Source organism: Equus caballus, chromosome 2 (genome assembly GCF_041296265.1).
Source record: "Equus caballus isolate H_3958 breed thoroughbred chromosome 2, TB-T2T, whole genome shotgun sequence".
In the NCBI taxonomy this organism is placed as follows: domain Eukaryota; kingdom Metazoa; phylum Chordata; class Mammalia; order Perissodactyla; family Equidae; genus Equus; species Equus caballus.
In genome coordinates, this window is record NC_091685.1 from 12,986,741 (window position 1) to 13,013,991 (window position 27,251).

Sequence of the window (27,251 nt, forward strand, 5' to 3'; positions counted from 1 at the left end):
CAACTTTCTTTTCAGTGCCATTTGCATGGAATTTCTTTTTTCCATCCCTTCACTTTCAGTTTATGAGTGTCTTTAGTTCTGAAGTGTGTCTCTTGTATGCAGCATATATGTGGGTCTTGTTTTTTTATCCAATCGGCCACCCTGTGTCTTTTGATTGGACCATTTAGTCCATTGACATTTATAATAGCTATTGATAAGTATGTACTTATTGTCATTTTGTTACTTTCTTTTCTCAGTGTTTTAGTAGTTCTTTTCTGTTCCTTTCTTCTCTTGCTCTCTTCCCTTGTGGTTTGATGGCTGCCTTTACTATTATATTTGGGCTCCTTTCTCTTAATTTTTTGTATATTTATTATAGCTTTCTGGTTTGTGCTTACCATGAGGTTCATATGTAATAACCTTTGTAAACAGCAACCTGTATTAAGTTGATGATGTCTTAAGTTTGACCTCTTGCTAAAAGCTCTACTCTTTTTTTAAAAATTTTTTAAAAGATTTTATTTTTCCTTTTTCTCCCCAAAGCCCTCTGGCACATAGTTGTATATTTTTAGTTGTGGGTCCTTCTAGTTCTGGCATGTGGGACACTGCCTCAGCATGGCTTGATGAGCAGTGCCATGTCCGTGACCAGGATCTGAAACAGTGAAACCCTGGGCCACCAAAGCAGAGCACATGAACTTAACCACTTGGCCATGGGGCCAGCCCCAAAGCTCTACTCTTTTACTCCCCTCCTCCCACATTTTATGTTTTTGATATCATATATAACCTCTTTTTTGTGTGTGTATCTGTTAACCTCTTATCTTGGAAATAGATAATTTTAGTACTTTTGTCTTTTGATCTTCATATTAGCTTCATAGGTGGTTGATCTGCTACCTTTACTGTATATGTGCCTTTATCAGTGATTTTATTATTATTTTTGATAATTTTCTTATTCCTATTTATGATCTTTTCTGTTCCACTTAAATAAGTCCCTTTAGCATTTCTTGTAGGGCTGGTTTATTGGTGATAAAGTCCTTTAGTTTTTGCTTGTGTGGAAAACTCTTTATCTCTCCTTCCATTCTGAATGAGAACCTTGCCAGGTAGAGTATTCTTGGCTGTAGATTTTTTCCTTTCAGCACTTTAAATATATTGTGCCACTACCTTCTAGCCCCTACAACAGCCAGATTGAACTTTAAAAAGGTAAATCAGATATCACTATCTGCCCTGCTTAATTTCTTTCTGTGACTTTTCGTTACCCTTTAAATAAAATCCAAACTCTGGGCTTAGATGTAGTACAAGACCTTAAGTGATTTGACCTACCTGCCTCTCTGATCTTATTTCTGATCATAGTCCTTTATCTTATACCATTCTCTCCACCCTCATTGGCCTTTTGTTTCTCAAATACACCAACTTCTTTCCCACTTCAGGATCTTTGTACTTACTTTTCCTTTTTCCTATAATGTCTTTATCCCAGAATCATATGGTATGCTTCTGATGAGATATCCCCTCTTCGAAGAGACCTTTGTTGACTAGCCTGTCTAATATAGCCCTCCATGTCACTATTTATGCCCTCATTCTGCTTTGTCTTCATAACTCCTACCATTTTTAAAAATATCGTGTTCATTTATTTGTTTACTTATTGTTTGTAGCCTCTAGTATAGGGTGAGCTCCCTGCAGCTGCAACTTTATCTTGTTCACCATTGTATTACCAATGCCTATAGAACAGTATCTATAGAAGCAGATACCAATTAGAAGCAAGCCAGTTTGCATCACAGAAACCTACAAAAGCTCAGGAACTGAAGGTGGGTCTCAGGCTTGGGCTGAAAACAGGATTAATGTAAGCCTTTTAAGGGGTGTAAACTGGACCTGCAGGTCACCATCCTCACTCATTTCAGCTAATCAGTTAACTCTCACCCACCTCGACAAGAGATCAGTTTTATTTTTGGAGAAAAATGAACCAGGGATGCTTCAAACTGGGGGTAAGCATCTAACATGACAGAAGATAGAGAAGGAATGCCATAGTGAGAAAGAGGGAGGTGAAGGGATAGTGCCTGCATACTGAATGGTGAGGCTCTTGAGACTTCTAGTCCTCTTCTATCACTTGGCTCTCAGGCAGGCGGGAAACATCTCCATCCCACTCTCACCCCCACCACCTGCCAGGAAATTGGTGGATTTGGAGAAATTGCATAGCTCCAAGTAAAAGAAGAAAGCTTTAAAAAGTAATCATCAAAAAACCTTGTAGTTATTATCTTTTAGGAGGTTAGAGAAGTATTGTATACTATTCATGGCACAAGAATAGTATACAATAAAATGGATATAATTAGAGAACCACACAGATTCCTAAAAATTGAAAAATATGATAAATAAAACCATTTGAATAGAAAGTCAAGTAGATAAAGTTGAGGAAATCATCTATTAATAGAGAAAAATCAAAGATGGAAAATAAGAAAGAAAAGATAAGAAAATTAAAGGATCAATCCAAGAAGTCTATTTTTGACTAATACAAGAACATTTTCTAGAACTGAAGGGCATGAACTTCTAGACTGAAAGGGCCTACTAAGTGCCCAGCAGAATTAATGAAAAAGGACGCACCCCAGAGAATATCATTATGAAACTTTAGAATATAGGTAATAAAAATAAGACTCTAAACACTTCCACAGAGGAAAAAATAAAACAAAACAGATCCTATACAAAGGATTAAAAATTAAAATGGTATTAGACTTCTCAACACTAGCTCTGGAAGCTAGACCAACAGAACAGTGCTTTCTGAGAGAAAATTATTTCCTACTTTAAATTCTATATCCAGCCAAACTGTCAGTCAAGCATGAGGGTGGAATAAAGACATTTTCAGACATGCAAGATTTTGAAAATTTGCCTCTCGTGCCCTTTCTTAGGAAGCTGCTGGAGGATGTGTCCCATCAAAACAAGGGGGTAAACAAAACAGCAAAATAAAAATAAAACGGAAGGCATAAGATCTAGAAAGAAATGGGTAGGGGCCAGCCCAGTGGCGCAGCGGTTAAGTGCACACGTTCCACTTCTCAGCGGCCCGGGGTTCACCGGTTCGGCTCCCAGGTGCGGACATGGCACTGCTTGGCAAGCCATGCTGTGGTAGGCATCCCACATATAGAGTAGAGGAAGATGGACACGATGTTAGCTCAGGGTCAGGCTTCCTCAGCAAAAAGAGGAGTACTGACAGTAGTTAGCTCAGGGCTAATCTTCCTCAAAAAAAAAAAGAAAGAAAAAGAAATGGGTAGAAAGATGATAGCAAATCCCAGGGTGACTGCTAGGCAATAATCTAGAGAATAAGCACTTCAAACTGGAGTGGAAGAATCAAGAGCTCCAGGAGAGATGTTTGAGGGAAGAATTTAGGGATTTCCAGATGTGTTTGGCAGGGCGGAAATTCATATTCAGAAAAATTTTACCCTTCTGTTGGAGGCTTTGGGAAGAATTAGTCGTAGGCATGTAATAACTAAGCAAATTAGAAATTAGGCAAAACACGCAAAAATTGTGCAAGAAATAAAATGTGATCATAATACACTAGTTGGCCTAATAATGATTATAATTAGTCATGATAATGTAAATGCTGAATCTTGATTTGTTTCTCCTGAAAATTGGTTTTACCAAAAATTGTCTTATAACAATATTGGAAGGGAAGTAATTTAAGAGGGCTAGATCCTCAGCCTCCACACTGGAAAGGCAGTAGAAGGTCAGAAATAGTAGTATGTTAGCTAGAGCTATGATGATAAATAGAAGAAACAGCTAAAAGAGTTGAAAGTGGTTCCCTCCTGGGAATAGGATTCAGTGGCGGTATGGGTAGGCCTGGGGACTGTTATTTTTTTACCTATTTGAAGCTATGTGAGTGTATAACTGATGAAAATTAAGTTGGGAAGCTGTTGTGGTAATCTAGAGAGAGCTGATGGTGGCTCAGTCTGTGTGGTAGCAGTGAAGGTGGAGAGAAGTAGTGGGATTCTGGATATTTTTGAAAGTAAAGGCAATGGGATTTCCTAATGGATTGAGTGTGAGATATTAGCACAAGGGAAGGAGGAGTCAAGGATGACTCTTACTTGGATTTTTGACTTGAGCAACTGGGTTCTAGAATTGTCAGTAAACTGGAGAAGACTGCATGGGGGACACATTTAGGGGAGGGGAGATTGGGAGATTCCAAATTGGCAGTTGGATAACAAGTCTGAAATTCAGAAGAGAGGTTTAGGATGGTTGTCTTTCTTAGGGGACCGTAGGCAAATTATGTAACCTCTGTATCCTCGGTTTTCTCATCTGTGAAATAGAGAGTAACAATAGTAGTACTGTACCAGGTTGATGGGAGAATTAAATTAGATAATGTACATAAAGAACTTATCACAGTACAAGGCACTAAATCTTAACTATTATCATTTTTTTTCTGCTTTATCTCCCCAAACCCCCTGCACATAGTTGTATATCTTAGTTGCAGGTCCTTCTCGTTGTGGCATGTGGGACACAGCCTCAATGTGGCCTGACGAGCGGTGCCATGTCCAAGCCCAGGATCCGAACTGGCAAAACCCTGGGCTGCTGCAGTGGAGGTTGCGAACTTAACCACTCGACCACGGGGCCAGCCCCTACTATTATCATTTTTATTACTGTTATTATCATAATCATCTGAAGCATCATATATTGAGGCTGTATAGAATTTTAAAGCTTAAGAGTTAAGAATTCAGTCCTGACTCTGGCATTTGCTAGTTGTGTGACCTTGGGCAAGCCACTTAATCTCTCTTCAGTGTTCTTATTTGTAAAATGGAGATAATAATAGTACCTATCACATAATGTTTTCATAATAATTAAATGAGGTAATCCCTGTAAAGTACTTAGAACAGTGTCTGACACATCGTAAGTGCTCGATAAATATTATCCATCATTATTGTTATTTGTCTGTGAACTCCTTGAAGAAGGGGACATCATGTTTATTTCTATAGTCCCTTCTTAATCCCCTTTTGCTTGGCACTGTGTTTAGTATTTTGTGACAGGCAGTAAAAGTTTTAAGTGTTCTGTTTATCTATGGAGAGCACAAATCTTGCACATAGTAATTTCTTGATACATTGTTAGATTGAATTGTTCTCTTTCCTCTATACGTTTCTTCCACTTTGGGAGAGGGAGAAGAAATAAATCATTGTAAGAGTGTTGTTTCAGAAGTGTGCTCACATAAATTGAAGTTTGTGTTTATATTTTGCTATTTTGGTGTGAGTTTATGAGTCATCTTGGAATAAAGGATAAATTTAGGAAGGCGGAAGAAGCTTTTTCAGTGCTTAGAGAGACAATGTAGATACTTGGATTTGTGGATATTCGTTCTCTTCTGAACTTCCTCGATTTTTTTTTTTTTTAAGATTTTATTTTCTTTTCCTTTTTCTCCCCAAAGCCCCCCGGTACATAGTTGTATATTTTAGTTATGGATCCTTCTAGTTGTGGCATGTGGGACGCTGCCTCAGCGTGGTTTGATGAGCAGTGCCATGTCCGCGCCCAGGATTCAAACTGACGAAACACTGGGCCGCCTGCAGCAGAGTGCGTGAACTCAACCACTCGGCCACGGGGCCAGCCCCCTTCCTCGATTTTTTTTAAAAAAAGCATTTTGGAAACATTTAAAGTCACCGCATGTTTATATATTAATAGTTCTGCCATTGTCAGGAGACTTGGTATTTGCTGCTTGCATGGCAGTTTTGAACAATGTGATTTAAAAATTTTCTGTGAAATAAAGAAAATACTTACAGAATAAATTCATTCTTAGTTTCAGTTTATTGAGAATCAGTTATTCAAGATAGAGGATATTTGTTTTTCTCTCAGAAATCTAGGATGTTTTTCATGAAATTGGTTTAATATTTATAAGCCAGCAGATCTAATTTCAACTTTTTAGATTTTTATATAGTTTCACTAAAAAAAAGTAAAATTAGACCATGAACTTGATTGGTCCTCTTGTTATTTTATATGTAGTGCTATTGACATGATCTAGTGATTGCTGAGCAATGTTTATTTTCCCTTTAGTTATGTTAAAATTGGACAGAAACCATGGACAGAAAAGAGAAAGCCAGACTGAACCAGCTCTGTTTAGTGTCACCTGATAGAGGCTCTGGTGGTTAATGTCTGTTCAGCTGAGTTTTCCTTATGAGTTCTCAGATCTAGGACCCAGCACAACCAGTTTTCCATGATGTAATACCTCTAAAACACGTTTGACCTGCAGCAAGCTTTTCCCAAGGATGTTACTGCTTTTTTTATGGGTCTAGATTCGTAGCTCTTTGGGGACTTGAGATCTGAGCCATTGCTCTCTCTTCTCCTTTTTGGTTATTGGTTATTTCTAGGCCAAGAGAGTGATGGTATGTTTGTTTTATTTGGGAGTAAAATGCAAAGCAGTTCATTTTAGTGGCACATGTTAAAGCTTAGTGGAATCTGGTGGAGTATGTTGTAGGGTCTCTCCTAAAATTATGGGAGGAAATCAGATAAAAATACATCAAAACTTCTGGAAAAACTTTTTTTAAAAAAGTAAACCAATCTGAGTAGGTTTCAGATATAGACCTTTTAGAAAGCTAATTAATATAAAAATCATGCCACATTTTAGTATTCTGGTATAGGTTTATTTCAGGCCTCTTAATTGTTTTTACTGTAACTTTGGAGTGAGACATTTTTCTAGAAAGACCAGGACAAGTCAGAAGAAATCCTACAGTATGGATGCTGCTTATTGCTCAAAGTTGGCGGTAGAAAGGCTTGTAAAGCAAACCAGCTAGATTTTCACTGGTTTACAGATAAGCAGTTCTTTTTTCTGAATCAAAAATGAAGTTATTATTGAACAACTGGCCTTTTTTCTTCCATACCCATTGTCACAGAACAAAACATAGCCTTTGAAACCAAACAGATCCAGATTCCAGTACCTTCTCCAGCCTTTGTCAAGTAACTTAAATGCTCTCAACCTCATTTTCCTAGATGATAAAATGAGGGTAATTTCATCTCGGGTGATATATATAAAATACCTAGCACAGTTTCCAGGTATATTGTAGGTGAGCAATAAGTAGAAATTTTTTTGGACAGCTTTGATATAATGGCCACAGAACTCTTACTAGGTCCTGTTACGCAGTATTGAGGAGGCCCAGCTGTAACAGTAGTGTCAGTGTTTTTTCTCAGAATGAGGACAGCTGGATGTGTTTTAGACTGCTGTCACACCTCTCCCTCACTCTTCTGTTTAGGTAGTAAACTTTTGAGGAGGGACAGCATTTAAACTTTAGTGTTTAACTCTGAGCTTTATACAGAACTGTGAGCTCAGGAGATATTTGACGGTCTGGATATAAATGCCACTGAGGAACATAATAATGTTATTTTCCTTATGCTTGTTTAGAAAGAGTCAAAGCCCCAAGTCTGTCCTCAATCTGCGAACATTATAACTTAGGAAAGTGAGCATGAATTTTTTTTGAGTATGTATCTGTTATTAGTTTTCTATGCCTGCCATAGCAAATTACCACAAATCTAGGGGCTTAAAATTACAACACAAATTTGTTACTTACAGTTCTAGCTCAGAAGTCTAGATCAGAAGTCTGACATGGGTCTAACTGGGCTAAAATCAAGGTACTGGGAGGGCTGTGTTCCTTTCTGGAGGCTCTAAAGTAGAATCTATTTCCTTACTATTTTTTTTTTTTTAAATGGAATGAGCATTTTTTTTTTTTAAAGATTTTATTTTTTTCCTTTTTCTCCCCAAAGCCCCCCGGTACATAGTTGTATATTCTTCGTTGTGGTATGTGGGACGCTGCCTCAGCGTGGTGTGATGAGCAGTGCCATGTCCACGCCCATGATTCGAACCAACGAAACACTGGGCCGCCTGCAGCGGAGCGCGCGAACTTAACCACTCGGCCATGGGGCCAGCCCCACTATTTCCTTACTTTTTTCAGCTTCTAGCGGCTGCTTGTAGCCTCCTTCCATCTTCAAAGCCAGCAATGACTGGTTGAGTCTTTTGCACGCTGTGTCCCTCTGATACTAACTCTTCTGCCTCCCTCTTCCATCTTTGAGGACCCATTGTGATGACATTAGACCCACCTTGATAATCCAGGATAATCTCCCTATTTTAAAGTCAGCTCTTCAGCAACCTTCATTTCATCTACAACTTTCATTCATTTCCCTTGCATATAACATAATATATTTATAGGTTTGGGAAAATAGGACGTGGATTTCTTTGGACATTTGCCTACCCTAGTATCCCATTAGGAAGACATTTTTGAGCATGTCCTCAGGTGCTACAGTTAACCCATATTAAATATTAGTAAAACTCAATTTCTCTTTTTTATATAAAAATAATATAAGTAAAAATTCTGGTTTTCTTCCCACACTTTAATGGATAATCTTGCTCATTCCCCATTTTGGAGACTGGCTGATAGTAGGGTCTAGGAAAGGTTCTGCCTTGGAATAAGAACTTTAACTTTTAATTGAATTTAGTAAATATTTCTTGAGCTCTAACTATGAACAAGGCAGTGTTTTAGGTATCATAGAGACACAAAACTACATGGTGTGTTTAGTCCAGGTGGGCTAACTACTGTAGTAAACATCTTAAAATTGTATTGGCCTAACTTGTTTCTTATTCCAGTCCAGTGCATGTTGGGTGGAGGTAGAAGGGGAGCTCTTTTTCACCTAGGACAGGGCCTCAGATTCTTTCACTGGGTTTTCTGCATCTGCTGGTGGATGACGGGAGAAAGTGTGGAGGATGGTGTTGAGGTTTTTATGGGACAGGCCTAGAAATGACATAATCACTTCTGCCCCTATACCACTGACCAGAACTCCATGTCATAGACACTGGGAAATATAGTCTGCTTCAGGAGGAAAAGGGAAGCAGTTTAGTGAACAAGGAACCATTCTCTTCCTTCACATAAGATCCTCGCCCTCAAGAACCCTCTACTTTAGTGGAAGAGGCATAGATAAAACTTCATGTAGAAGGCAGGCCTCATAAATGCTACAATAGAGGGTTAAATAGAGTGATATGAATGTATGGAGAAGAGAAAGATTAATTTTGATTAGAAAGATTAAGGAAATATTTGAAATTATGTCTCTGAGTTAGGAATTATTATAACCACCCTTAAAGGCTATTTTAAGAACTAAATGATTTAATATGTAGCAGTGCCTGGCACACTAAATGATATGTAAATGTTTGGTGCTGTTGTTGTTGTTGTTGTTGTTATTATTTGGAGATGTTCTTGAATTGAGTTTTTAAGGATTGGTAGAGCTTTGAAAAATGAGTTCCTGACGGACTCATTCTAGCAACAGTAGGAAAGTGGGAGAATTCAGGACACATTTAGGAGTGGCAAGTTATATGACTAAAACATAGAGAATGCAGGTGGATGTAATAGGAGATAAAGTAAGAGAGGTTTGAGTTAGATCATTCAGACTCCTGAATAACACGCTAAGGAATTTGAACCTTGAGAGGGGCTGTGAGCTGCCACAAAAACTTTTTGAGTAGCTAGTAGATTCTTAAGGGAAACGATTATGTCTCGTTCATTTTTATGTATTTTTCTATAACTACATGGAGAGGTAACATGACGTTGTGGTTAAGAGCATAGACTCTGGAACCCACTGTTTAGGTTTGACTCTCCTGGCTTTGCCACTTATTAGCTGTATGATTTTGGGCAAGTTGCTTAATTTCTCTGACCTCGGTTTCTTTATCAATATGATTAGGATAATAAAAGTACTACTTCATTGGATTATTGTGAGGATTAAATGAATTAAATGAGTATAATGTAAAGCGCTTAGAACAATGCCTGCATAAGAAGTGCTTTTTAAGAATTAGTTTTTATCAGGGGCTGGTCCGGTGGCATAGTGGTTAAGTTCACATGCTCGGCTTGGGTGGCCCAGGGTTTTCATGTTCAGATCCCAGGCATGGGCCTAGCACCGCTTGTCAAGCCACACTGTGGCAGCATCCCACATAAAATAGTGGAAGATTGGCGCAGATGTTAGCTCAGCAACAATCTTCCTCAAGCAAAAAGAGGAGGATTGGCAACAGTTGTCAGGTCAGGGCCAATCTTACTCACCAAAAAAAAAAAGAGGAAAAAAAAAATTAGTTGTTATCGTAAACATTACCACGGCCTGGCACATAGTAGACACTCAATTTTTTTTTGAGTGGTCAGAGATGTGTTTTAAATTTACCCAGCAAGTATTTATATACTGTCATATGCCAGGCAAGAAAATGCTTTAAGGAGCTTATGGTATAGTAGAGGACATATAAGGCATGTTATAAAACATAGTTAAAAGTAGGAAATGATGATGCTATAGGAGAGTGGTATAGATGGAATGCCTTGGTAGTACAGAAGCAGGCTAGTTCAGAAATACTTCTACTTAGAGAGAGCCAAATTTGTTTTGTGGGAAAGCAAGTATTTGGGTTGGGCTTTTGAGGATGAGTAGAATCTAATTATGTGGAAATGAAGGGAGGGGCATTCTAAGTAGTGGGAACAGCCTGAGAAAAGGGAAAGGTGTGGAAAAGCATGATTATGACACTTTATGGGGAATGGTAAATCATGCTACAGGGAGGACTGAGACAAATTAAGTCTCTGGTCAAAGTCTAGTTTACCTGTAGTATCAGAGTTGGGAGTTTCCTTTCATAGTCTTAGTCTTACTAACTTTAGAGTAGTGATCAGCTGTCTTTGTCTAGACTGAGCCTTGCTAGTCAATGTATGGTCCATGGACCAAGTAGCATCAGCATCACCTGGGAGCTTATTAGAAATTCAGACTCTTAGGACCCTTCTGACCTATTGAATCACAGTCTGCAATTCACATGATTCCTAGGTGATTTGTTTCAACATTAAAATTTAGGAAGCTCTGGTCTGAAAAACAAAAGTAACCCTCCCTACTTCTCAACATGAATATGTGTGTAATATGAAACTAAAAATAAAGTTGAGTAATTACTCACTCTCAAGCACATACATTAAGAAAGTCCTTCCTTCCTGAGCTAAGTAATTCTAGCTGGCGTGATTTTGGGTGGTGGTAGTGAGGAATAAGAATTATTTAGAAGGAAATGTTTTTTAGCTCCTGTCTCATACCAAAAAAGATTTGAGGCTTCATCCACAAGTTAGATTTTGATATAATCAGCAATAAAAATGTCAGTGAAAACTTATTATTGATATTAAATGCTTTCCTCTGCATATATCACTTCCCTATTAAGGATGAATAATATTTCCCTTTTAAAGTATATTGTTTATAGCAACTGGAGTGATTAACTCTGCTCAAGCTCTTCTTCCAATAAAAAGCTAATGCCTGTCTCAGCTTGCCAGCTCTGTGACACCATTTTGGATGTGGTAGTGGTGGAAAGGAGATGAGGTCGAGGAGGTCAGGCAGAAAAGTCTCACATAGAAGGAGAGATGTGTGACACCACTGTGATGTGGTGATGTGAGTAGGGGGTGGGGAAGAAGGCAGATGGAAAACTGTCTCGTGAAGCCAATGCCTGCCTGAGTGTGCTATCTGTGACACTTCTGTGGATGATGTGGTCATAGTGATGGTGGGTTTAGAGGGAAGGGAAGTTAGGGTGTATCACACCCACAGCAGGGCTTTTCAGCTTCTTGGAAACCCATGACTTTAGAATGTAGCCATTGTTTTGCTGCTGGAATACTATTGCTTAGCTTCTATATAAAAAAATTTTTTTTTGAGGAAGATTAGCCCTGAGCTGACATCTGCTGCCAATCTTCCTCTTTTTGCCGAGGAAGACTGACCTAACATCCGTGCCCATCTTCCTCTACTTTATATGTGGGACACCTACCACAGCATGGCTTGCCGAACCAGCGAACCTCAGGCCGCTGAAGCGGAACATCTGCACTTAACCACTGTGCCACCGGGCCGGCCCCTGTATAAATATTTGATTAAAGAAAATAAATACCTCTTAGCTTTCCAGCCTTGTACCTACCTCGAGATGTTTTTTTTTCTCTTGGTGAGGAAGAGTGACCCTGAGCTAACTCTGTTGCCAATCTTCCTCTTTTTGCTTGAAGAAGATTGGCCCTGAGCTAACATCTGTGCCCATCTTCCTCTATTTTGTATGTGGCATCTCACCACAGCATGGCTTGATGAGCGGTGTGTGGGTCCGCGCCTGGGATCTGAACCCACGAACCCTAGGCCGCTAAAGCAGAGCACATGAACTAACCACACTGCCACTGAGCTGGCCCTAAATATTTTTGTCATATAAAATGAATTTACATTGTGAAGTTAATTTGGTGATAATTGCTTTTTCATTCAAGTATTGCTTGTTTAGCATCTTATGTGCAAAGCATTATATGTCAGGCACTATATATAGAAACAAAGGAGAAAAGATCTGTACTCTTAAAAACCTTTCTTATATTAGAGTCTGGAACAGGAGTCAGCAATGTTAAAAGAAGAATAGCTAACATTTTCTAGTGCTTATTATGTTTCATGAGCCTGAGTTATCTCATTTCATCTTCACAGTAATTCAATAACCATATAAGTTAGGTAATATTAATATTCCCATTTTGCATGTGATAAACTGAAAAACAGAGAAGTCATCAGTAAATGGCAGAGCCAGGATTCAAATCCAAGCCGTCTGACTCCAGACGCTGGACCACTTCACTTCTGCTTATGAGCTGTCTTTCAAAGGAGGGTGAAAAATGCTAGCAGTACTGGGGGAGTAGGGATGTAGAGGGAAAGAGAGGACAGGAGGGAGGGAGGGAGGGAGCGGGAAGGAGGTGGAGGGAGAGGATTAATGCTAACTGAGGGCGTCTAGGAGATCATTATAGGGGAGATGAGATTTTAGCTGATCCTGGAAGGATGATTTTCAGTAAGTAGTCTTCCAACTCAGGGAGGAGCTTGAACTTAACGTTTCCAGGTCATAAAAACCATTCATGCCATTCAACAAATCTTTACTGAGAACTTGCTTACTGTGTGCCAGATAGTATCTAGGTACTAGAAATGCAGAGATAAACAAAACTCTGGATCTTCCACAGTAAGGAAAGTTATAAAAGACTGATGTGGGCAGAAGACAGATTAGAATGAGTTTAGGAATGAATGAAGATTAAAGAAATGTGGATAGTGAATTTAGTCTACTCTTTAAGTTTGGTAACAAATGAAAAGAGTGAATTAGGATCATACTTTAGGGAGAGGAGCAAGGGAAGCATTTTTTTTTTAAGATGGGGGAAATTTGAGTATCTTTGTAGGATGGCACTAGAGGAGAGGGAGAGATGGGTGATGAATAAGGCTCATGGGAAAATGTAAGGTTCCAAAGATAAGTTGGAGCAGAACAAGGAAAGTTTTAAATGCTGTGGTAAAGAATTTTGACATTATTCTATAGGCAGAAGGGAGCACTGAAGGTTTATGAAGAAGGGAATGACATATTTTGTATTTTGAAAAGGTAACCCTAATAGCCATGTATGGGATGGCATAATCTAGGATCATTAATAATGAAAAAATAAAAGTCACTAACCTTTATTTGAGCATGGGCTAGAGATTGCTAAACACTGTACCCGAAATATCCCATTGAATCCTTCTAACAGCTCTTTAAGGTAGTGTTATTTCCAGGTCCATTTTTGCAGATGAGGAAATTGAGATTTATAAAGATTAACTAACTCACCCAAAGTTTCCTAGGTGGAAATGGATAGATCCCTATGTTCTACTGCTAGCGTCAGCAAACTGTTTCTGTAAAGGACTGGATAGTAAATGTTTTAGTCTCTGCAAGCCATACAGTCTCTGTCACAGCTATTCAACTCTACTGTTGTAGCACAAGAGCAGCCATCGGTAGTACCATGGCTGTGTCCTAGTGAAAAGTGATAAAAATAAGGAGTGGGCCATAGTTAGCTAACCCCTGCTAGTGCCCATTATAGTTTGGAAAGCCGTAATGGAGGAAGAAATGTAGCTTATCGTGTTTTACTTTACCTCTTTTTGCTATGGTGGGGTAGTGGGAATAGACTCATTCTCTAGAGGCATTCTACCTCACTCAGTTTCTTTTCACTGAACAATCATTTACTGAGTGTGCATACTATTTGCTACAGACTGTTAGGAGCTGTGAGCACAGGGAAGAATTCTTAGGTAGGGATACCATTTAATCTCAAAGAAGCATCCTTTCTGTAAGAGGCTCACTAGAAACAGTTATTTTTGCATACAATTTAACCACATTCTGCAAAATACCCACTTAACTTTTTATTCCAATTGCCTTCCAACAGTATGACCCTTAGAATGACAGTTCTGTGAGATCAGGGACTTTGTTTTATTCACTGTCCTGTCCCTAATGCCTTGCACATAGTAGCCACTCAATAAATAATTGTTTAGTAAATGAGTGGCATACTGACTCTCATAATTCCAATGATTGGGAAGTTGTATAAACACTTAGAGAAGAGTGACCTATTTTAAAGATGCCTGTGCAGCTGCAGCTTGCCTAAATGGGTTGTCTTCTCATTCATCTTTCCCAGATTTCTTCTGCTCCAGTGCAGCTTACTCTCTTTTAATCACCTAGTTTCTGATGTTAGCTGAAACTCTCAGTGCTCTGTCTGCATAGCATATAGACACTGTGCCGTGCTGGCCAGAAACATTCAGCGTTCCAGATTCTGTCTTTAGCACTCTGTGTTACTTATGTTCATGATTCTTTAGACTTTACCTGCCCCACGTTCCTCCCACTCACTCTCTGTTTTAGGTAGTGAGTTTCATAGTAAAGAAACTGACATGAATGAAGTTAAATGTCCCACTTTTACAAAGCAGGGAGTGGAGGTAGGGACAAGGGTTGGAGAGTGGAGAGGAGAGTAGCCTAATAGAAACCAGCTTTTCTGCCCAGCCACCCATGACCAAATTTGATTCTTTGATTCTAAGGTATAATTATGATAATTGCGTATATATTTTTGAACTCTTAAGTATGTACTATGTACTTAACTATGTTCACTGTGCTGTGGACATTACATTCATTATTTCGTTCAGTCTTTCCAACAATCATATGTATTGGACACAATCTATTACAGAGAGGGAAACTAATGCTTGCCTAGTAAAGAGTGGGGGTGGGATCTGAACCCGTACCCTCTAACTTCAGAGCCCTTTTAACTACTCTACTATCTCACTTCCCATTTCTTCCCAAGCCAGAGGTAAATTTCAACTAGTCGTTGGAGCCTGCATCCTATTTTCATTACTGCTTAGATCTTTCCTTAAGTTCTTTCCTTTCTCAAGTTGCCGTTAAGTCTCTGGATGTACTTAGAGAAAACCAGTGGTCCAGAAACCACCTCTTGGAGAAACTCTGAAATTTCCACATTAGTAATTTTGGTTGAAGCAGCACGTCTTTAAAACTTTGCTGTTATATTATAGCCAACCAGGCAATCTCCCTCACTCAGTTTCTTTTCACTCAACAATCATTTACTGAGTGTGCATACTATTTACTAGGCACTGTTAGGAGCTGTGAACAGAAGGAAGAAAATGACCTGGACTCTGCCTTCAGGGAACTTTATGGTCCTTTTCAGCACAGGCACTGCTGTGCCTTCACTTTGACTTGTAGTCAGTCTTTGCCCATTTCTGTGCTCTTCTAAACTAGAACTTACTTGAGACTTGGGTATTGTTAATGAGACTTCTTCTTGGCAACCCAAACCCCAATTGTCACTGGCTTTATGACATTTATCTTCTCCCACGTTATGATCATCATCAATCATGACCACTGATTTTTGGGTTTTATTTAAAAATTATTTTTACATATAAATATAAGCTGTTGGTTGAAAAAAACTTGAAATATAATGTAAGTGTGTACACTAAAGAATAAAAATCACTCTTTACCGCCTCAGTACCATTTATTATTAGTGCTTCTAGACATTTTCTATTAATATACAGTTTTTTACACAAAGAGAATTTGTAGCTCAGTGTTTTCATTTAACAATATATTTTGGATATCTTCCCATATCAGTGCATAAAGATCTACTTCATTCTTTGCTTTTCTTTTTTTTTTTTTAAATGCATTTTCTTTTTTTTTTTTTAAAGATTTTATTTTTTTCCTTTTTCTCCCCAAAGCCCCCCGGTAACACAGTTGTATATTCTTCGTTGTGGGTCCTTCTAGTTGTGGCATGTGGGACACCACCTCAGCGTGACTTGATGAGCAGTGCCATGTCCGCACCCAGGATTCGAACCAACGAAACACTGGGCCGCCTGCAGCGGAGCGCGCAAACTTAACCACTTGGCCACGGGGCCAGCCCTACTTCATTCTTTTCAATGGCTATATAGTATTCCAAATCTATAAACATACCATAAATATTTGACCAGTCGTTTTTTTTTTTTTTTTCTGTTTTTTCTTTCTGCTTTTTCTTCCCAAATCCCCCCAGTACATAGTTGTATATTCTAGTTGTGGGTCCTTCTAGTTGTGGCATGTGGATGCCACCTCAGCGTGGCCTGATGGGTGGTGCCATGTCTGTGCCCAGGATCCGAACCAGCGAAGCCCTGGGCTGCCGCAGCAGAGCACACAAACTTCACTCGGCCACGGGGCTGTCCCCTGACCAGTCTTTTATGGGTGTTTAGATTCATATAAACTGCTGACATAGATGTCCTTTTACATGTATTTTTGCTTGCCCAAATTGAGTATATTTGTAAGATAAATTCCAAGAAGTGGAATTGTTGGAGCAGATGAAACTTTTACTAGATATGATCAATTACCCTTCGAAAAAGTTGTGCCAAGTACTCAATAGTGTTTCCTCACCTTCTGGACAAGACTGAGCATTATCAATCTTAATCTTTATTCGTTTGATAGATTTAAAAAGCAGTATCTCCTTGTTTTAATGTACATATCTTTAATTGTGAATGAATTAGAGCACATTTTGATATTTTTATTAGCCATTTATCCTTGTTCTTCTGTGGATTATGTACGTATCTTTTGCTTATTTTTCTATCGGGTTCTTTTTTTTGTCACGTATTTGGAAAAGTTCTTTTTATATTAAGGAAGTCAGTCTTTTGTCATCCAGCAAATGTGGGCTCCCTCCACCCCAGTTTGTTGTTTATAATTTACAGACTTTCAGATTGGGTAGTCCAACCTACTTACTTTCTTTCTTTCTTTTTTTTTTTGAGGAAGATTAGCCCTGAGCTAACATCTGCCACCAATCCTCCTCTTTTCGCTGAGGAAGACTGGCCCTGAGCTAACATCCATGCCCATCTTCCTCTACTTTATACGTGGGACACCTACCACAGTATGGCTTTTGCCAAGTGGCACCATGTCCGCACCTGGGATCCGAACCAGCGAACCCTGGGCCGCTGAGAAGCGGAAAGTGCGGACTTAACCGCTGCACCACCAGGCTGGCCCCCTACTTACTTTCTACATTAGGAAACTGAGTCCCAAATAGGGTTAATGACTTTTTTTTTTCCTGGTAAGCATGTAGTCAGATAATGGCAGAGCTGAAACCAGCATCAAGCTTCCTTACTTCCAGTTGGGTACTTTTCCCATTATACTGTGCTATTTTTAAGGCTTACTCTCCTCACTCTTCCACCATTGCTTTTTTACCACTCGATCTTGTCACAACCAGATGTTTCATGGTAAACTTAGACATTTACCAGCCTGGTGTCAAAGTTTGAGAGTCTCCTGGGTTGTACAGGATTGGATTGTTTCTAATGCCTGGGTAACTAAACTAATTTCTCTATATGGCAGTTATATTCATGACCTTTTCATTTGTTTAACAAAATTTTGTTTTGTTTTGTAGGTTCATGGGTGTGTGTGTACATCAAGGACAATTGCATGCACTTACAGAGGTAAGACTTCAGTAAGTGTGTTGAAGTGACTACTTTGCTTTAGTTTCAGTATTTATGGTTCCATAGTAATTGTTACTTGCATATATAAGCAAAATGTATATGCATTTATGTTTATGCAAAAATGAAAGTGTTAACAATGCTTTCTTTTGTTGCCTGGGTACAACGGCCATATCTCTTAATACTCTTGGATTCCCTCATAATACTTGCTGAGTACTCTGAGAATAGGAGTGTTCAAATATTATGTTGATTCTTGCTGCCCAGTTGACTACCTCGTAAGCTAAGGGATGGCATCACTTGGCTACAGACTCTATCATGGCAGTAAATTCCCAGACTACACAGAAACGTTTGGTGTCCTGATCTAGAATTCCACTGTCGCTGCTCTAATTTCCTGATTGGTCTTATTACTCCTTGGAATCAGTTTACATCTCTATTCTCATTTCATTTTCAGCCTCTTCTAGGCAGATAAATATGTAATAGTCATTACTCAGCTTCTGAGGACGAGAGAATCTTCTCTCGAATAAAAGCTTCCCAAACTCAGATACTGAGTTACCAACTTCAGAATTTGCTTTAGTGCTTCTTAGAAACACAGATTCCTGGAATTTTCTAGGTTTAGTAGGTCTGCATAGGGCACATATGTATTCTTAAATGCTCCCCAGATTATTCTAATGAACCTCTAGATTTGAGAATCTAAGTTTTAGAATGTTTTCACATTCCTCCTTGAAAAGTAAGTACCAAAATACAAAGTGAAGAAACTTAGGAAGGAAAATTGTTTAAGAGAATTGGCCAGGGGTATTGGTTTCCTGCTGGCTTAGTGCCTGGTATTAGTCCTTAATATCTTATGAAGGCACGTCCCATGTGCCCCACTCTCTGTCTCTTTTCTCAATTACTGAGGGCACCAGAGTGTTGGATGTTTTTAGCTATGGCTTGCCTCTTTTTTTTTTTGAAAGGTTGGCACCTGAGCTGACATCTGTTGCCAGTCTTTTCTTTTTTCTTCTTCACCCCAAAGCCCCCCAGCACATAGTGGTATATTCTAGTTGTGCTCTGTGGGATGCTGCCTCAGCATGGCCTGATGAGCGGTGTCATGTCCATGCCCAGGATCCAAACTGGCGAAATCCTGGACCACCAAAGCAGAGTGCGTGATCTTAACCACTTGGCCACGGGGCCAGCCCCTGGCTTGCCTCTTATATGGAAGGCCAAAGAAGGTGGAATGGTGAGGTGGTTAAGAGCATGGCTTCTCAAGTCTTGATTGCCTTGGTTTGAATCTCTCTGTGCCTCAATGTTTTCATCTGTAAAATGGGAATAATAATAATAATAGTACCTGCCCCAGGGAGACTAGATAGAGAAGAGGACTAGTGGCTGAGCCCTAGAGTATTTTAATTTTAGAAGTCTCAGAAGGGCAGATTTAGAAGGAGTGAGGTAGGAAGAAAACCAGGAGAGCATGTTGGCCTGGAATGGAAAGAAGGAGTTTCAAGGAGGAAGGAGTAATTAATTGTGGCAAATGCTGCTGCTAAGATGATCACCTCACAGGAATGTTGTGAGGATGAAATGTAAAATGCTTATTTAGCAGTGTCTGGCATATAGTCGTTGCTTCATACATTTTAACTATTACAGCTTTTATTATTAACAGTGATTAGTCCCTCCTGAACTCCTTGAATTGTCAATGTGTTTCATTTGGTACTTAGATCTATACTGCTGTTAGTATCATTAAATTTAAAAAGACCCCTTTTATTGAAGTATAGCAGAAAAAGTACACATACAAAAAGTGTACAGCTCACTTGATTTCTGCAATTGAACACACTCATAACCAACATCCCAGATCAAGAAACATTTTCTGTGTATTTCTTATCTCAGAAGTGAGTCTGTAAATTCTTCAGAGACAAAATTCTCTCCTTTTCTCAAGTTATCTATATCTGCCAGAGCTCTGACACTAATAGTTGTAAAAATGTTTGTGCACTCCATGTTTATATCATTGTTCTCTGAAATGTGAGTTTATTGGAAGGGCTTGTGTGTTGGTTTTGCTGACAAAGAAGAACCTGCTTTAAAATCTGTGATCATGTTGCAAATTTAGAAATGGAGTGTAGTGGAAATGGCAGAAATGAATGATCATAATGCAACGTTCTCTTGACCATGTTCCACTTAAATAATGTTTTCTGTTGCTTGTTAGCTTGTTTATAGCAATATACAACATATAGTGTGTGCTTTGTGAAAGAGTATTTCCAGTACCATTAATGAGATATTGACATAGCTTATCATATTAATAATTTATATTATGATGTTCATAGGCTGATGGTCATGAAGCCCAAATATCCAGATGTTCTTGGTTGTTTTCAGAAGGGAATCAGCAAAGGCCATCATGGCATAGCTCTCTGGGGATTCCTACATTTAATTACCTTATAGTCTGACTTGGCAGCACAGCTATTGGTTTCACTGAGGATCATAAAAATAAATTACTAATAACATCTAGCACAGGACTTGGAAGTGGGATGGCATTTAGTAAATATTTCTTGATTGATGGAATGCCTGCCCTCTACAATAATGTGAGCATCATTCTTTCTCTTAAAATAGTTTGTCAATAATTACAGTAGACAAGCATAGCTCTTGTTAATGTCTGTAAAGTATTGCTATTATTAGGAAGAATATTTCTCATATACAGTAGTGATCTGGACTTTTCTTGGCTTGAACTATTTCCACAAGTCTTCATTATAATTGTAGACATTAATTTAACTTGGAATAGTCAGACGCTTAGATGTGTTTTTTTAAAAACTGCCTGTAGTAAGATTAGACTTCTGAGTTTTTAAGCACATGACTTGTTAAAGAGAAAGCAGTTTTATAAAAGGGTAGACAGAACCTTTTAAGTTTAATGAGTTGAGTTAAGAATCCATATTGTATTGAGTAGGAATAGTCCTACAGTATGTCTTTGACCCAGAAGACCTAACCTTGTCTTTCATTTAGTCATGAGTATCAAGGAAGTGGAAATCTTTGGTTTTTAAAGACAGAAAATATAACCCTATGTGTCAGTTAACTATTGCTATATAGTATCCAACCACAAAACCTCAAAAGCATGCATAAACATTTATTTCTCATATGTCTGCAGCATTCAGCTGAGCTGAGCTGGGCCCAGTGGGCAGTTCTGCTGGCCTCTCTTGGGCTCACTCATGTATCTGCAGGTCAGCTGATGGTCTGCTCTAGGTTGGGCCTTGCTGCGGCAGCCTTGCTTCAGCTGTTTCTCATCCTCCTTCTGGAACCAGTGGGCTAGCTTGGATATGTCCTTTTAAAAATGATACCAAAATAACAAGAGTATGCTAGTCCATTTGCACAAGCACTTTTCATGATTCCACTTATGTTCAAGTTTGCTTGGCCAGTATCCCATTGGACAAAGCAAGTGACATACCTGAGTCCACATTGGGAGCATACTACAAAGTTACACGTCAAAGGGCATGGATTCAGTAAGGGGTAGAGAATTGGAACCATTGTTGTAGTCTCCCATGCTCTGTAAATATTCCAATCAGCAGATCAGAATTATTTGTCTTGAGCTGGCCCGGTGGCGCAGTGGTTAAGTGTGCATGTTCTGCTTCGGTGGCCCGGGGTTTGCTGGTTTGGATCCCGGGTGTGAACATGGTACTGCTTGGTAAGCCATGCTGTGGCAGACGTCCCACATATAAAGTAGAGGAAGATGGGCACGGATGTTAACTCAGGGCCAGTCTTCCTCAGCAAAAAGAGGAGGATTGGCAGCAGATGTTAGCTCAGGGCTAATCTTCCTCAAAAAAAAAAAAAAAACAAAAGAAGAATTATTTGTCTTTTCTACCCTGCTTACTTTACTGAGGGTAAAGATTTTTCTCTCATTTTAAAAATCATAACTACCAGTTATTATTATTATTATTTTTTTTTTTTTGAGGAGGATTAGCCCTGAGCTAACATCTGTTGCCAATCCTCCTCTTTTTGCCGAGGAAGACTGACCCTGAGCTAACATCCGTGCCCATCTTCCTCTACTTTATACGTGGGATGCCTACCACAGCATGGCTTTGCCAAGCGGTGCCATGTCTGCACCCGGGATCTGCACCGGTGAACCCTGGGCCGCCGAGAAGCAGAACATGTGAACTTAACCGCTGCACCACCGGGCCAGCCCCAGCATAGGTTCTTGTATGTGTAGCATGTGTAGTATTTGTGGAGTTCAATTCTGACTAACTATTTATATATTTTGGGTTATTTGAAAAGAGATTTCCTAGTTATTGGGTATTTTAGAATGTGTTTGAGTACAAGTAACAGAAAATAGTTAAATGGCCTTAAACAACAAAAGGGCTCATATAACTGGAATTCCACCAGTTTATTAGCTTAAGGGTTGGTTTAATCAGCAGCTAAATAGATGTTATCCAGAGATCCCATATCTTTCCATCTCTTTTTTTGTTTTTTTAAAGATTTTACTTTTTCCTTTTTCTCCCCAAAGCCCCCCCGGTACATAGTTGTATATTCTTCGTTGTGGTTCCTTCTAGTTGTGGCATGTGGGACGCTGCCTCAGCGTGGTTTGACGAGCAGTGCCATGTCCGCACCCAGGATTTGAACCAACGAAACACTGAGCCGCCTGCAGCGGAGCTCATGAGCTTAACCACTCGGCCACGGGGCCAGCCCCCATCCATCTCTTTATCTTTACATTGTCAGCTTCATCCTAAGGTTTGCTATCATTTATAATCAAAAAGTAGTTGCCACCAACTTACATACTATATGTTTTCTCTTCCATATCCAAGATGGAGGTGGGGGGAGTCAAAGAAAGAGAGGAGAGAGATGCTGCTGGACAGATTATGCATCATCTCATAACGCTTTTCTTTTTAAGCTTGTTAAGAAAGGCACGAAGAGGAAAATATCCTCATAATCAAATAGTTTGGGGAACCTCTCAGCTCCTAGAAGATTGGGAATTGGGGGAATGAGTAAGGTATAAGGTTGTGGGGCAGAGGTTCAAGTGACTCTCTGGTCAAAGGAGTCAGCAAAAGAGTTGCTTGCCAGGTAGGATATCTTGGGGTCTCTCTTGCCTTTTCTGCAATGGAGAAACTATTCTTTTTTTCCACTATGGCAATGAGACCACTCAGTTATGAACACAGCAGTTGCTTGGCCTGGTGAGGTGACTCAGTCTCTTGACAGCAAAGTCACCTCAGTCAGGCAGATACTTGGTACTGAAAGAAATGCTCTTCGCTCACGAGGGCATGGGTCAGCCCTGCAGGCAGCTGAAGATAATTTTTTACTCAGATAGCCCTCATCCTCTGCTCACTCACCTTTTCCATTCCCACTCCACACCTTCTTTCTTTATTGGAGGATAGTTACTTTGGAAATTCCTTGTTTATGTGGGTTGAAATGTGTTGTTTCTGAGTTGGTTTCTGTCAGACTTATAAGAAGCCTTATATAGTCAGAGAGCTTACAGTGAAAGGAAACTGTGGGTTCAGTGACCAAACTCATGCATTATTTATAAAAATGAGCAGCCAGACCCTGATTCCAGTTTCTTGATGTGCTGTTATATTGCCATTAGTTGTGCCTGCTTTTTTTCTTGTTTTTGTGTGGCCCAGTACAGAGCATTTTCACCTTATTTACCTTGAGCCAGAGGTGAAATTGTCTGGTGCCTGGCATGGGTTAACTTTGGCAGCATGGCCATACCTATCTTTCAAGCATAGAGTAGCTTTAGGGAGGTTAATACTTCATGGTAGTTAAGAGGACACGCCAAAGATACCAACGATTGCTTCTCTAATTCAGGGCTTCCTAAAAGAATGATGAGGGTAGGGGAAATGGCAAAAATGTGTATTAGCATCTGCAAGGGAAGAAAGAGATTCACTTTATTTGTACCACTTTGAGTGAATCTACTGTAGGCTACTTATCAGGATAACAAAGAAGCCTGTTCCCCTGTTTGTTGGTGCATAACAAACTACTCTGAAACTTAATGACTTAAAGCACCTGTGTTACTTTGCTTGTGATTTTGTAGGTCAGGAATTTGGAAGGGCTTTGCTGGGTCTCTGATCCACCTGTGTCAGTTGGGGTAGCTGAGCTGGAGGACCCACTTCCAAGATGGCTGCTTCATTCACATGCCTTGTGCCATGGTGCTCCTGGGCTCCTCTTTTTCACTACATGGTGTCTCACTCTCTAGGTCGTCTCTGTATGGCTTGAGCTTGGTGATCTTAGGATAGTTAGACTTTTTACCTGGTGACTGGTGAGAAGTACAAGCCGTCCGAGTGGAAGCTGCAAGACTTCTTACAACCTAGCTTTGGAAGTTCCAGAATGTCACTTAAGCTGCATACTGTTGGTCAGTTCTGGTTCAAGGGGAGAGGAATTATTAGTTTCTGTATCTCAATGACCATTTTTATTCCACTGTAGTGTCTTTCATGAACTCAGTATTTAGTGACTGGGAAGTGAGAAATTTCTTACTATGCCCTTACTTAGAAACTATTTTTCACCTTTTTTTTTTTTTTTTGAGGAAGATTAGTCCTGAGCTAACATCTGCTGCCAATTCTCCTCTTTTTGCTGAGGAAGACTGGCCCTGAGCTAACATCCATGCCCATTTGCCTCTACTTTATATGTGGGACACCTGCCACAACATGGCTTGACAAGCGGTGTGCAAGTCCGCATCTGTGATCCAAACCAGCGAATCATGGGCCGCCAAAGCAGAATGTGCGAACTTAACTGCTGCGCCGCCAGGCTGGCCCTAGAAACCATTTTTTAACATCCAGTTGTTACTCCAAGCTGTTAACTCTCAGATCTCCATATAGTAATAGTTGTTATTCATTATAATTCATATTCCTTTTTTCTGTCATTTCCTATTTTCCATTCAATTATTTTGCTAGTATTTCAAATACAACTTAGATCAGTTAGTTGTCACCATTTTCAGTCTTATCATTTTCTATTGTTAGAATCCTCGTTCTTCCAAATAAAAAATATGGAGTTAGTTTTGACTTTTTCTCATCTCTTAAATTTAATCAGTTCCCATTCCTATCCTATTTTCTTGGTGATCTCTTTCTGATTCTTCTTTCCCTGCCATGATCTTCTTCCATGGCTGGCTTCCTACAAATACTTTGTGGCTGGTTTTCCCGTCTCTAGTCTTTCTTTGCTTCAATTTGATAAACTACTACTCCAATAATCCTCATTAGGCATACTTTGATAATGTGAGGCTTCTGTTTAAAAACTTCTGTTTAGCATTCGAGACTCTCTCTACTCTGATTTCAGAATAGAATCTCTCCCTTTAGTTACGTGGGTCTTTTTGCTGTCTTCTACACATGCTGGCCTTAGATGTGCCTTCCAGGACCTGGAATGCCCTTCTCTTCTCCCTCCCACTTTCCAACTCATGTCAAATCCCAGGTTCTCTAATGGAGTGTAGTCTTTTAAATAGGTCCCATAAAAATGCCCTGTGTGGCTGGGCCCATAATATATGTTTAGGGTGTGTTCATAGTTGATTGTTTAGTGTAGAACCAGCTCTAAGAATGCTGACTTAGCTCCAATGGAAAGAGCCAGAAGTAAAAAATAATTTGAAATGGGGCTGGCCCGGTGGCTTAGTGGTTAAGTTCATGTGCTCCACTTTGGCAGCCCAAGGTTTGCAGATTCAGATCCTGGACACGGACATAGCACCACTTGACAAGCCACGCTGTGGTGGTATCCCATGTAAAATAGAGGAAAATTGGCACAGATGTTAGCTCAGCACCAATTTTCCTCAAGCAAAAAGAGGAAGAGTGGCAACAGATGTTAGCTCAGGGCCAGTCTTCCTCACACACATTAAAAAAAACAAAGTGTGAAATGTTACATCTCAAGTTCTTTCACAATTAGAATTTTATTTATTTCATTTATGCTTATAAAAATAGCTAAAAGTGTTCCTATAAATACATGTTGGTATCCTCTTTACTTTTCAAAAAGGTAGCTTTTATTTAATTCTTTGGTTTGGTCATTTAGTAATAAAAAATCTCTAAATGTGGTAAGTGTTTTCTGCCCTTATTTTTAGTAACTCTCTATGACATTTGAGAAACAAGAATTTGAGTTTGGCAGTCTAACCCACAAATAATAGAAGAGTTCATTTAGTTTACTTTATTCTCAAAGCAGTTTTCCCCTGACTTGCTCACTTGCTTCTGGCTCATTTATTCATTCCAAAATATTTATTGGGCTCCTGCTATGTGTCCAGCACTATTCCAGGTACTGGGGATATAATAATGAACAAATGATAATTTCTGCCCTCATGAAATTTACATTGTAATCAGCAGCGGGTGGGCAGAGGAGTTAGACTAAACAAGAAAACAAGTTGTAATATGTATGCTGTCAAGTGCTATGGGGTTTACAATTTCAAATATGTGGACAGGAAAGGTCTCACAAAAGAGGCAAAAATTAAGGAGGTAAGGGAACCAGCTGTGTGAATATCTGCAGAAAGAGTATTCTAGGCAGTGGGAACACCAACTGCAAAGAAATGGAAGCAGAAATGTGCCTGGTGTGGTTGAAGAACTCCAAGGAGGGTGATGTGGCTGCAGCAGAGAGAGTAAAAAGAGCAGTTGTACATGGGGTCAGAGAGGAAACATGGGCCAGATCACACAGAAACTTAGAGATCATTGTAAGAACTTCAGCTTTTACTCAGGACGAATTGTGAAGTCTTTGGGGGTTTTTGAGTAGAGGTATGACATCATGTGACATATTTTAACAGGATCACTCTGGCTACTGTGTGGTGAATAGACTGCAAAGGAGGCAAGAGTGAAAGCAGGAAGACTAGTTAAGATGCTGTTGCAGAAGTCTGTGCAATAAATAAAGACTGTGCAAAAAAGATGAGAGATGATGATAACTTGGAGCAGAGTGGTAGCAGTGGAGCTGGTGTATCTGCATCTATTTTGAAAGTAGAGAAAACAGGCTTTCCTGATGCATTGGGTATGGGATGTGAGAAGATGAAAGAAATCAAAGATAACTCTGAGATATTTTGGCCTGAACACTTGAAGGATAGAGTTGCTGTTATTGGAGATGGAGAAGACTATAGGAGGTACAAGATGGGAGATGATCAAGAGTTCTGCTTTGAACAGGTTGAGTTTGAGATATTTATTGGACATCCAAGTGGAGATAACTTTATGGAACATCAGAATTCCAAGGAGTACTCTGAGTGATACCTTCCTTGTTCAGAACCTGTTTATCAGCCTTTTCTGATGAAATGTTTCATCAGAAAACATTTCATTGATTTGGAAGGAGGCATTTTTCAACTGTTGTATTACTTCCTGAGTAATAATAATGAAAAATCATTAGTTAAGTCTTTTTTTTTATTTTTTACTAAATGCTTTCTATGTGCCAGGGCCTGCTAAGCTTTTTTATCGTCTCTCTCTCTACATACTGTTTCATTATCACACAATCGCATGAAATAGGTAGTATTTTCCCCATTTTACAGATGAGAAATCTGAGGCTCAGAAAGAAATTAATTTACCTAAGGTCTCTGAACTAAGTAGTGGAGCTGGAATTTGAATCAAGTTCTGGCTGACTATAAACTTGCGTTTACTAAACTTTAAACATCTTGGGCTTGGCTGTTTTGTTCACTTCTGAATCTTCAGTAACTGGCTCATAAAAGCATGCAATAAATATTAGTTGGGTGAATGGATAAATGGATGAATGAATGAATACTG

The 27,251-nt window shown here is 39.4% G+C and overlaps 1 protein-coding gene across 2 annotated transcripts in view; it reads left to right on the forward strand.

Annotated features, from left to right (window-relative positions):
* Positions 1-27,251, forward strand: part of TESK2 (testis associated actin remodelling kinase 2) — a 138,699-nt gene that overhangs the window by 84,190 nt on the left and 27,258 nt on the right. For both annotated transcript variants that reach the window (XM_070245606.1, NM_001428243.1), the window contains exon 4: positions 17,598-17,646. In XM_070245606.1, coding sequence (XP_070101707.1) covers positions 17,598-17,646 — 49 coding nt within the window. The remainder of the gene's footprint in view (positions 1-17,597; positions 17,647-27,251) is intronic.